The following is a 13,530-nucleotide window of genomic DNA, read 5'->3' as shown; positions in this document are numbered from 1 at the left end:
ACAGTCAATTTAATGTAAATAAAGAAAAAAACATGCTACCACAAAATTATTGTACAAATTTATTACTTGTTCATGGCTGTAAATTTTCAGCATTTGTAGTATTATTTTAATTTTATCCTTTAAAAAAAAACTGTACAAATAATTACGATTATTACGAGCATTCATTACACACTGAATACTTACTCATCATTGACTTCCTCAGGGAAAACTGTTCCTTCAAATTGCTCTTTTAATACAACAGCAAGACACTGCCCCAGAACAGCTGTGGTTTCAGAATCAATGTCATCTTCCTGGACTATCAGCTGCACCAACCGTTCCATTGCCTGGCATCTGCAAAAATATATTTTGCACTTTTGGGTTCAGGAAGACAAGGGATATACTGTATTTACTCGAATCCAAGCCCCACTCGAATCTAAGCTGCACCTGAAAAATGAGACTCGAAATCAAAGGAAAAAAATTTTCCCAAATCTAAGACGCACCTAAAATTTGAGACTCGAAATTCAAGGGAAGGGAAAAGTTTATGGCTGCACCTCCAAATCGAAACAAAATTGGTCCATTGTAATATGAGACACAATTTAGGTCGAATGAATGACAACACAGCTGCAGTAGTTTGGTTCGAGTCGTAAGCTTAGCAGTTAAGCTTTACCAGGTAGCCATTGCTATGCTTCAGGCGCGTATTTATACGGGTACCGGTATCCTTCCTTTTTCAAGTGCTTCATCTCGTTTGAATTCATTACTTATTTTCCTTTGATCTGATAAGTGCCGTTCTCTTTCTTATAGGTGTTTACGTCACTCTAAGCTGAAAATGCCTTATTGTACTGTGTCATCCATTGTCTGTCGCATTCTGATGATAAGTGTTTACAAGCATGGCTTGCTGTAGTGCGCGCTGCCGCCGCTTACGACTTACCAAACGAAAGTGCTGGCAGGTTGATAGATACACAAACAAACATAAACATACACACAAAATTCTAGCTTTCGCAACCAATGGTTGCTTCGTCAGGAAAGAGGGAAGGAGAGGGAAAGACGAAAGGATGTGGGTTTTAAGGGAGAGGGTAAGGAGTCATTCCAATCCCGGGAGCGGAAAGACTTACCTTAGGGGGAAACAAGGACGGGTATACACTCGCACACACACACATATCCATCCACACATATACAGACACAAGCAGACATATACAGAGGCAAAGAGTTTGGGCAGAGATGTCCAAGTGAAAGTTATCAGAATTAGACGAAATGGTTGTTTAATAGGTGAAAGGAACTGTTTGTGGACTAGAAATGGTGGATTTTATAGCAGCGGTAGTGTTGAAAGCGGAAAAAAAATTTTTTTGGTTATGGTTTGGAAGTGGGTGACATATTGTTGAGTATATATAGGCGGAATAAAATTGTATAGTAGATTACGGTAAAAAGGAGAAGGTGAATACAAAGTGAAACTACTGGCAAAAACAAAAAGAGAAAATAAGACGACAGAAAAGATTTCGAAATGCAACAGTGACAATAACAAACTATATATATATTTCTAAAAAGAAAGATGATGAGACTTACCAAACAAAAGCGCTGGCAGGTCGATAGACACACAAACAAACACAAACATACACACAAAATTCTAGCTTTCGCAACCAACGGTTGCCTCGTCAGGAAAGAGGGAAGGAGAGGGAAAGACAAAAGGATTTGGGTTTTAAGGGAGAGGGTAAGGAGTCATTCCAATCCCGAGAGCGGAAAGACTTACCTTAGGGGGAAAAAAGGACAGGTATATACTCGCACACACACACACATATCCATCCGCATCGCTCCCGGGATTGGAATGACTCCTTACCCTCTCCCTTAAAACCCAAATCCTTTTGTCTTTCCCTCTCCTTCCCTCTTTCCTGACGAGGCAACCGTTGGTTGCGAAAGCTAGAATTTTGTGTGTATGTTTGTGTGTCTATCGACCTGCCAGCACTTTTCTTTGGTAAGTCTCATCATCTTTCTTTTTAGAAATATTTTTCCCACGTGGAATGTTTCCCTCACACCGTTTGTTGCAATATGCTTGGGACAACAGTACATTTTCAGGCGGACAAACTTTCAAAATTACAGTAGTTACAATTTTCAACAACAGATGGCGCTGCAAGTGATGTGAAAGATATAGAAGACAACGCAGTCTGTGGGTGCGCCATTCTGTACGTCGTCTTTCTGCTGTAAGCGTGTGCTGTTCACAACGTGCAAGTGTGCTGTAGACAACATGGTTTATTCCTTAGAACAGAGGATTTTTCTGGTGTTGGAATTCCACCGCCTAGAACACAGTGTTGTCGCAACAAGACGAAGTTTTCAACGGAGGTTTAATGTAACCAAAGGACCGAAAAGCGATACAATAAAGGATCTGTTTGAAAAATTGCAATGGACTGGGAACGTGACGGATGAACATGCTGGAAAGGTAGGGCGACCGCGTACGGCAACCACAGAGGGCAACGCGCCTCTTTAGTACATTACATTCTACATAGAAATTAGTCATCTTAGATTTAAAAATCTAGTCAATTGCTGTGCTTCATTTCTGACTGTATCACTATTAGGCATAAGAATAATACAAATATAAACATGAAATGATATGTATGTTCTTCCGCGTTTGCTGTTGTCTCACTCTAGTTTCGTAGTTTATTAGGCAGACAGGATTTAAATGAGATAACAGCAAACACGAAACAATACATGGCAAAATGTTTATATTTGTATTATTCTAACGGTGAAGAGAATACTGCATGTGATTCACAATTCATAACAGTTCCTGTTAGCAACCATCTCTTCTCACAGGTAGGAAAAAATTCAGAACGTATAGTTGGCCATTTTGATTGACATACATCCCAAACAGTCTTGCCAGTGGATTTTCGTAGTACATTAAAATGCTGCTACATTCGACGATGAACAATGCGGAATTTGTATTTACTTCGTTGGATAATGCATGAAAATGCAGTGGTCGAAACTTGGCACGGAGAAAAAAGCTCGTCTTCCACCTTTTTATTTAAATTTATTTCCTGACGCACAGATTTTGGTGCCAGTAATTATGTTTGTGCCTGCAAAGCATGCCTGTGTAGCGCTACATATATTCGACGGCAGAAGTTAGTTGTGGCGGCACCTACCAACATTTTTCAGAACTTCTGCTTGATTTGCACTCAATTCTAAGCCGCAGGCAGTTTGTTGGAATACAAAAACCGGAAAAAAAGTGCGGCTTAGATTCAAGTAAATATGGTAGCAAAAATTGGAAAAAATGGAAAATTAGACCAACCTAATAAAAAGCCCAGTACTTCTGTCTATACCTACAAACCTAAAAGAAACAGAATATAAGCTGCTACATCCCGATCACATGCCTTATTGCCTGTGTTACAGCTGAAAAATTGCCCGTCTGATTCTTTCTTCTACCAAATGTAACGTTAGGTCAGTGCTAAATTTTTTGAGATCACTAAACTTACCACATACTGAATTTCATTGTCTGATCTGTGACGTGCATGGGCTAAACATCATAAGGAGTAGATTATGCATTGCTCCCTCATTAATGGCAACCTCAAAGAGAAGACATGACACTGCATTAAGGAAGGCCATGAATTATGATTACAGAACACTGGAACCATTCCCCACAGGGTTCCCAACCCTTGTTGCCTATTGAAATTTTCCATTAGACGATTATTGCAATATTAATCAAAGAAGAGTTGGCACGATCCACATCACTGCTCACAGCATATGGTTCACAGAACAATGTTTTGCACTACTTATTCTGGAACCCAATAAGTACGATATTTAGCCAATTATAAGACAAGGTTTTTTGCCACATTCATCATTCGAAAAATGATGCAGATCAATCTACTGCTGCTGTAGGCAACATTTTTACATTATTAACAGACTGATACAGCGGCCACCTTACATTTATACATGGAACTTTTGCTACTAAAATCACATGCAGATTTATTTCGAAGAATTTGGATGGGTAAGTTGGACAAACGATACCCGCCCATGAACAAGTTCGAGATTTCCCGATATGCTGAAGCACTCAACACGGTATTGACCTTCCCTGAACATTCAAGTGATATTTGACTAGCGTGGCACTAGCGCAAGGAATACGCAAGAAACTATGAACAAGCCACTACAACAGTATACTGATCTTATTAAAATTTGGCAGTTTTGTGAAACACAGGAAGACTACATTAAATTCTGTCATCTTACAAACTATTGTTGTATTTGAGTAGTTTTGCGATAAAATTTCTCATACAAGTACGGATACTGTATGCAAACATTTATACTATTTCTTAAATAAAGGTTACATTGGAAGGTGAAAATTTTGTCCTTCAAAAGATATTAATTGATTGTGAACCTAAGTCAATATTTTATTTGGTTAGATACTGTAATGATTTACCAAGTAGGTTGCAAATGAGAAATTTTGTCACTGTCCACATATTATAATACAGGGTAAAAATGTTACCAACTTTTAGCCAGCATTAGAACAGGATGATGACATTTAAATGAAAAAGACAAAAAATTAATGCAAAATTAACTGTCTAAATATGGAAAATGACTGTAATTGTTATTGTGAGAGCAAACTTCAGTGGCAAAACCCGTCATGGAGACAGTACTGACAGACACCACTGGATCATGGGACTTTTCAGAATTGGCCTGAATCATGATGGCAATCTTTTATTTATGTATTAGTTGGTGTTGCATATGACCTGTACCTTAGAAGATATTGCAGTCCATGTTCCACAGCTGCTCAAGCACAGCACTAAGGAATGGTTGGAGGGGGAACAATGATATCAGCTTTGCTGAGAAATACGATGAGTGGGGGAATGGGGGTGGTGAATAGGAAGCTAATTTCATTGTGCTGCCAACCCATGGACTGTATACCGCATATTTTTGTTCTTTATGAATGTCTACCATGTCTAAACCAGTTTGCCTGAATCCATCTGAATTGACTGGACAAATATACAATAGTATAGATTTCTGCAGAAGATGGTAAAAATCTGGACAAGAGCCAGTGACATGCTTGTTGTCGACACTCACTATGAGGCATGACGGGAACAAATGGGAGTGTGTCAGTTGCTGATTCTATGCAGCAAGGAGTGAGCAGTGGGCAAATGATATGTTTGGAAGTAAGAAACATTGTACCATTCAAATGTCAGTATAGAAGCTAAGTCTGCTACATATTAGACAAAAAAGAGCTGTGTTCTCAAGTACCACCATAAACACAACCTCAGAAACAGCAACATATTTGGCAGAAAACAGCCAAATGTTTGTGACGACAAAGATATAAATTTCACAGCTGTGCTCTTAGGTTCATGGTGGTGATTAAAAATATTGATACCGCAGATGACAAGTATAGTAAGCAAGTAGGAAAACGAAGATAAAAATTAATGTAAACCACTTCTTTTTGTTTATTTTGTTTCTCTCCATATCATCAAAATACCATGAAAACTCTATTTTAAATTTGTGTGTGGTCCAGACCTAAAAAACACAAAATCGACGAAAGTGCAGAATCAGGGAAAACATTGAAACCTCCAAAATATGAGAAAAAACATATGTGATGGGCATATACGATTAAAAATTGTAATCATCACCAATAAACTGTAAAAAATCTGTATAAGTGAAGGAAATTAAATATTCAATAGAATGATTATACGTCAATGGCCTTTCCACAGTGGTAACACTGACTCATGTCGGATCGCTGAAGTTAAGCACTGTGGGGCTTGGTTAGCACTTGGATGGGTCACCGTTCAGGTTGTTGAGTGCTGTTGGCAAGTGGGGCGCACTCTGCCCTTGTGAGGCCAATTGAGGAGCTACTCGACTGAGAAGTAGCAGTACCAGACACAAAAACTGACAATGGCTGGGAGAGCAGTGTGTTAACCACATGCCCCTCCATACCTGCATCCGGTGATGCCTAAAAGGGTGAGGATGACACTGTGAGCTGTTTTCAAATGTGCTACAACCACGAATTATATATCAAAACATGCATTTTTGAGAGATGTTTCCTTTGTGCTCACCCAGAAAGTAGCCATTGGCAGTGCAGCATACTCTGGTGATGCGAGTGCAGTGACTTCTAGTGTACTGCTTGTAAACTTTTCCTTGTTGATTGTGCTGAGTAGCTGAAGTGGCACATTCTGCAGTATTGCCAATGTGTGCTATTTGCACTTCGAAATCATCGCTTGCTGTAGTGTAAACACAGCAGGTTTCATGAAAGCACATATATACACACACAAGTTTTCCATCACACATGGTATTTATTTACAGCAATGAATATGAAATAAAGTTAAGCCTGTTGTGATTTCAGAGTTACTCTGTCCCAGCAATATGTTACATTTATAATGCTCTGTCTGTACTATCAGAATGCATTAAACACCACTGAGGACTGCAACAAAGACGAACAAGCCATCACACAACTGTTCACTGAACACATCCTGTTAATTATGGTGCCCCACAAAACAAATGGAGTAGCCTACATTGGTTGCAGTCGGTAGACAAACAATATGTTCTGGATTCAGTCGTCAGGTTCCGAGGAGAACTACTGTAATTAAAATTAAAGCACAATAGTGCAGGGCTTATGAGGTAAAACTCCATAAACTGAACCTATGTGGAAGCCGTGATCATTCCATTTGCTATACACCCATCACATCAGCAGTGGTTTGGAACAAGCCCCCAAGTAAGCTTGCTGTTTATCACTCTATATGCTAGAAGCCACTGCATTAGTGTGACGTCACCATTTGCGTGATGTCACCATGCCATACAGCTATTGACTGCAAGTGGAAAACAAACATCCAAGATGTTACAAACATCCAAAACATTGTAATCTGGCAGTTTTCACTGTATTTCACAGTTTTCAGTTTATTGCAACATGTAGGCTATAAATTTTTGCTATTTTCAAGGAGAACATAAAATGAAAGAAACCTCAAACTGCATGTTTTAAGGAATAATTTGTGGCAGTACTGTGTTGGGAAATGGCTCAATTACCTCGTACATCATTAGCAAAAGTCATAGTCGTTTAATTTACATGCCCTAAAATATTACTAGTGGCAAAACTCACGTTTTTTTCCTAGTAAGTCTATTACAAGACATAATGTTTTAAAAATTATTTCTTAGTTGTTTATGGATCTGTGATTTGGTTATGTTGGTTGGCATTATGAGTATTGGTAAAATTGCTACCTAGGAGGAGAAGAATGAAATTCTCGACTTTGATTTGTACCTTGTGTGCCTGTTTGTACTTTATAGTCCAGTACTTTAGGAACTTCGAATGTTTCAGAGGCTACGTTCTGTACACGTATGTATGTTATTGTGGTGTGGTGGTTGTGTGGACTGTTAGGTGATGTAACAATTCAGCAGCCAGTTTCTAACCAGAAGTAGCTGTTTCTTTGAGCGTATTCTTTGAGACTCTGTGGTTGAATTTAAAAGGTTGATGATCGATCTTGTTGCTGAATACAGTATATCAGAAGTACACGCAAAAAGACAAAGACTGGATTATAAGATGGTAGCTAGTCTCCTTCATCACATATTAGCTCATTCTGGAGCACTTCGTGTCAACTGTCCTGTTTTTCCAATGCTGTCATAATCTAGCAGTAGTTGTATCACAATTGCGTGATGAAGCTAAACACTGTTAAGTTGCTCTGGCAAGGCTGATTGTGGATTACGTCACTATTTCCTCTGTCACAGCTTCCCTCTTCGCAACAGCTTAAGATATTTTCTTAACTCCACCACCAGCCTTCGTGCAAACAGTCTGTCTTTCGAACCACTTTTATAAATGTCAAATAAGAATGTAGAACTGAGGTAAACCTTACTCAGAAGAAACGTAAAATCAGGGAATTTTTAGCATGGGTTTTTCATGAAGGCTATTACTTTATGGTTTAGAATCATGAAAAATGTAAAATCTGTGAATGTAACATCAAAGTTCCACTGTATAGACAAACAATAAATGGTCTAAGTTCAGAATAAGTATAACGTTGATGTTTTAGGCAGATACTTTGTCAATAAAATAATTTGTAACTTTGATAAGTCACAATATGTTTAAAAAAATCTCTCAAGAAGCCTTTTCAAAAATGGAGGGTCGTCTTGTACTCTGGTAAATATGGTAAATCTTGCTCCCATTAATTTTCACATTTTCCAACACCCTAAGAAATTACTGTCTAGTCCCAAAACACACACACACACACACACACACACACACACACACACACACACACACACACACACACTGGTGCATTTTATCAACAAAGTTGGCCAAGGACTATAAGTAAGAGGAAATTATTTCCATTTTCCATCTCAGTGGATGGAAATAGGTGAACCATTAATTACATTTTAATTCAACAATCCTTTACCTCTTATTCTCAACTGCCCAACATTCAATCTCAGTAACAGAAATCAAACAGTATAGCAGGGGACAGTACAGCGTCTTACAATGTGTTTACTTATGCTCCTTTGGCTACTGTGAAGACGACTTCTATGCATTACTGGACTCTCCAATGCTAGAAGGGCTCTCTTGCTATGTATTTGCAAGAGAAGAAGACATTTTTAATGCTTTGAAGTATACTGTCAGTGTATTATGAGTGATTGAAGGGTAATTTTGCCACAGTTGGATCTTTGTCTGCTCCATTGACTGCTCACAAGCTGTATGTATTAAATTACCAGAAAATTATAACTTGTAGATACATTTGTCTCATATTTAGACTGTTTACTACTACATTACAGTAAAATCATACATTCACCAACATGTATTAATGACAGTATAGCACATTTACTATATTGAAAAATTTGTTTACCTGGCTTCGTTGTCTGTCTCGGTATGTAGAGACTCTACAGCTAACCGGAAATCTCCATCCAACTGCTGAATGATATCTGCATCTGCATCAGAATCTGCAGTTGGCTTCTCTTTGAGACGAACTTTTGCTGTGAAAAAAGTATTCTCAAATTTAATGTCCAGTGTGATAATTCTAAGTGCCTTGTATAATGAAGAAAATTAAAGTTAATACACTACTGATTTTTCAATAGTATTTTAGTGTCTGAAATTTAATATATCAATGTATATAACATAAAATAGAAAATCCAGGATGGAATTATGACAATATTATGAAAAGGATAGATTGCTAATCACTATATATAGTGCAGATGTTGAGTTACAGAGAGGCACAACAAAAAGATTGCTAAAAATGTAAGATTTCAGCCAAATGGCCTTCTTCTGAATTAGACAACACACACACACACACACACACACACACACACACACACACACACACACACACACAGAAAGTGGCCCATTTGGCTGAAAGCTTGCTTGTTTAGAAGTCTTTTTGTTGTGGGTGTCTGCGACTCATCATCTCCACTATTTGGTAAGTGGCAATCTATCCTTTTCATAATATTGTCATTATATAACATAAAAGTAAGGGAATCATACAAGCAAAGTAAAGTAGAACAGCATGCAGCAGACTTAATGCTAACCCACAGAAAAGATGGTTGATTTGCCTATGCTTAATCAAAGCCACAGACAATATTTTATTACTTTTAGTGTTTCTTGTGGGTAGCTCAGTTGTGATTTTCAAGTAGAAGTCAGAAATTCCAGCAGGTAGAATATGAGACAAACATTTTACTTTTGAACTAACAGAAAAACAAAACCAAACATCAACAGCTCTTCTAAATTTATAGTAGCAATAACTGGTGTTAAGTTCACAGATATGTTTAAAGTTTCATTTTTACCAAGGGGAATGTCATCGTCATCTTCTTCGTCCAGAGAGTGCAGACGTGGTGCATGTGTACGACTGAGAACTGTGGCAGGTGTAAGTACTGGAGCAGAACTAGAGCCCTGTGGATCCTCATCATCATCACTAAAGGTTGGTTCAGAGCTGTGCTGGACGCTACCTGGAGCAGTTGGCCCATCACCATCCACTGCATCATCGTGATTAGTATCCTGGTCTGTCACGGTAGCTGGCTCATCCTTCACATTGACTCCAGGATCTTCTAACTTGACTCCTGTTGTTAACACACATTTTTTTTTTTAAATTGTGATGTTTTATATTGACTGAATGCATAAATCTAATGTTAAAAACTGTGCCATAAACAAGTTCTGAATTAAGTGGAAAATGAATGAAACAAGGAGCCAGCATAAAATTTGAGGTATATCAATGTTATTTTTGATGATGTCAAATTTAAGCTATTACAAAAAGCCGTTCTGAACACTATAAATGGTTATTTGTCTGAACGACGTTATTCTACGTTACAAGAAAAGCTTTTGTCATCCATATACACCGCCTGACGAAACACGCGAAGAACTCAGAAGGCATGGTCAGATATGAATGCAACTTCATAAACAACAGCACAGGGTATGTTAATGATCACAGCTGCAATTCCGTGTAACACATACAATGGTCACCAGAATGCATTATTGTTGTTTGTGTTTAGTGTTGTTACCAGACCAGGTATGATGTATAAGGGCCATGAACAGCATCAGATGTAAAGCGATCGCGGGGAACGACACGGAGATGCCGCCTACTCAAATATGACAGTGTCGTCAACATCTGACAGAGTTTGGAAAGAAATTCATCATTGTGGGTCTTCATTCAGCCTCCTGGTCGATTTGTAAAATAGCAAGATCTATGGGGCACTCAGATGTGGCTGTGACCCAGTGTTGACCTGCATGGGAATTTGAGAGCAGGCATACTCGTCACCAAGGTGCTGGTTGACCATGACTGACCACCAAAAGAGAGCTCATACCCCACACCTAGTACAATGTAACCTTTTCACATGTGCACCTGCCACCCGACATCAATTAACAGACTCCCTGCAACATTCCGTGCCATCCAACATCACTGGTCACAGACCTTCCCACGCATATAGTGCCATTAACACCACTACAAAAACAGCTGCATTTGCACTAGTGTCACGACTGGAAAGTACAGACTGCTGATGAATGGCTTCACATTGTGTTCAATAATGAATCACAGTTCTGAACTTCCTTGGATGATCACTGACAGCAAGTATGGCAACAACCTGTGAAGAAGTCGCATACTTCCAATGTCTTGGAGTAGCACAGTGGTGTTTACTGCTGGTTTCATGGTGTACAGGTTTGACTTCACGTCACAACTGGTAGTAATTGAGGTAACTCCGGAAACTCAACAGTATGTCACAGATATCCTGCATCCTCATGTGTTACCTCTCATTTGACAGTGTCATGTCATAACTTTCAACAGGACAGTGCTTGTCCACACAAGACTAGTCTCTATGAACTGTCTGCGTGATGTTGAGGTACTCCCACGGTCAGTAAGAACCCCAGATCTGTTCCCAATAGAACATGTATATGGTTAGCTTGGTTGTCAACTCTGTCCCAATGCCATTATCCAGGATATCAAGGGTCAGTTACAACAATTGTGGGTCACCTTGTCTTAGGATAGGATGCGACAGCTTTGTGACACCCTTCTCAACAGAATTAGTACATGCATCCAGGCCAGAGGTGGTCATACTGCCAAGTTCTTTGTAAATTTGATTCAGTTTTGTATTTGCTAAAATAACATCACACCCCTCCTCAAATTGTTAAGTTTAAATTTGTTTCTTCCTCTCCTTCTGGGTGTTTCACTTTATTTGTCAGGCAATGATATTTCAAGAACTGAGTAAGGTAGCATGCAGGAATATCTGACGTGTATTAAAAATGAATGCAAACATCCACATGCATGATTAGAGAATGGGTAAATTTAAGTATAGCAAAGAAGAAAAAAATCAAATGGGTGAGGCCTCTGAAAGGTAAACTGCAATAATGTATACATTTTTTATATGGTGGCAACTGGAAATTTTTTCAGTTCACACTTGGTAACTATGGAGTATTTAAAAAAGTGTTTATTTAATAATTAATAGACATCTCATCAAGGCCGGCTTAAGTGAACTGGAAGGAAGAGTGAGGTTTAACACTCCATCACCAATGGGGCCATTAGACATGGAGCCCAAGTTCAGATTAAGAAGGCAATTGCCTATGCCCTTTCAAAGAAACCATCCTGGTATTTGCCTTAAGCAGTTTATGGAGATCTCTGTATACCTATATCTGGATAGTCAGATAACAAGTCACTGTCTTCCTGAATAGATTCTGTGTCTTACCATTGTGCCATATCACTAACCGAGTGAGTTTGGAAAAAACCAACTATGATAGCTTAATGGAAAATATAAGGTTACATAATATGTTGACAAGAGAAGTAAGGGCCAAGAAAGATTGGAGCCTGGTATAGAAAAGATTTGTAATGTGTCTGTGTGTTGTAGTATTTGAAAAATGTGAATTAAAAACTGCTGAGGCAAACAGTATCAAGATGAAAGAAGTATTGTTTTATGTCTCTAAACAAATAACAGAAATACTGATGGATTTGGAGAAAAGAAAATGTGTGTGATAAACTGTTGGTTAAGTGATGGAAACCGTATGGCACTGAACTTAATGCAAGTACAGAAGGTGAAGAAAACAATCTTTAATAACTATACCAGAAGAAACGGAGTCTGAACAACATAGGACTTGTGCTGAGGAGCAGTCAAGAGCAGATCCTAGCTGCAGTTACACCATCGGAAAGAAACAGAAGTGTGTGGGATGGAACTTAATGGAAAAAAATGTGGATATCTCAAAATAATAAAATCAGAGGAAAAATTAGTACATGATCAATACTCAGAAAAGAACAGCGAAGTAAACTAGACAGTGCACATAGGTATGAAACAGATGTGGGAAACTGGATAGGATAAAGAATATAAAAGTGTTACCAACTCACCACTTTCTTGAAACATACCACTAAATGCACTCTTTTCTTCTCAGTGTTCCCCCAAATGTCAAAAAACAGCAATTATAGAACTATTTACTGTAGCACTAGCACAGAGACAGTCACATTAAACAATGATACACAAGTTTTCTCCACACAGTTAACATACCAGTTTGAAGTTCCTAGCAGATTGAAAGTCTGTGCCAGAGCAGTACCGAAACCTAGATCCTTGCTTTTACTAACTGCCCTCTCCAGACACGAGTCATGACTTATCCTCACAACTTTACTTCTGCTAACAGAGCTTTCCTACTTTCCAAACTTCACAAAAGCTCTCCTGCATATCTTGTACGAGAGCTGGGCCAAAAGCTACAAATCCAACTCCTTGCTTGTGTGCCTGTCCGCTGCTTGGCACCTCTTCAATACAGTGAGTGGTTATTGTCAGCCACTGCACTGTTTATATTGGACCAAGAATTTCCATTGTAATGTATTAAAATGTTCACATTTAATTTTTCTAGTACAGTTTGAAATATTATTGGGGCTAAAAATAATAACAAATTTTAAAACTGCAGCACAGGTCAAAATGATGTATTTTATAATATACACAACACCATTATATATATACATAGTTAATATTCTTTCCAATAAGACTAGTGTTTCTCAAACTGAATTGTATATGAACGAAAAAAGTTTCCCCACACCCACCCTCTACACTTTCATTGTGTATTCCATTGAAGAAGAGAAGGAACCCATGTCCAAATGCCACTAACATTTCCTAATTCAACATGGCTAACACAACATTGGTATAGCATTTTCAAAATTCATA

At 38.4% G+C, this 13,530-nt stretch overlaps 1 protein-coding gene across 2 annotated transcripts in view; it reads right to left on the bottom strand.

Annotated features, from left to right (window-relative positions):
• LOC126094742 (integrator complex subunit 3) overlaps positions 1-13,530 on the bottom strand; it is a 77,483-nt gene that overhangs the window by 40,945 nt on the left and 23,008 nt on the right. For both annotated transcript variants that reach the window (XM_049909290.1, XM_049909291.1), the window contains exons 8-10: positions 9,685-9,957; positions 8,754-8,880; positions 184-330 (exon numbers count right to left, since the gene is read on the bottom strand). In XM_049909290.1, coding sequence (XP_049765247.1) covers positions 184-330; positions 8,754-8,880; positions 9,685-9,957 — 547 coding nt within the window. The remainder of the gene's footprint in view (positions 1-183; positions 331-8,753; positions 8,881-9,684; positions 9,958-13,530) is intronic.

The sequence above is a fragment of the Schistocerca cancellata genome, chromosome 8 (assembly GCF_023864275.1).
Source record: "Schistocerca cancellata isolate TAMUIC-IGC-003103 chromosome 8, iqSchCanc2.1, whole genome shotgun sequence".
In the NCBI taxonomy this organism is placed as follows: domain Eukaryota; kingdom Metazoa; phylum Arthropoda; class Insecta; order Orthoptera; family Acrididae; genus Schistocerca; species Schistocerca cancellata.
The sequence above is the reverse complement of the archived record's forward strand: the minus strand, read 5'-3'. Positions and strand labels throughout refer to the sequence as shown.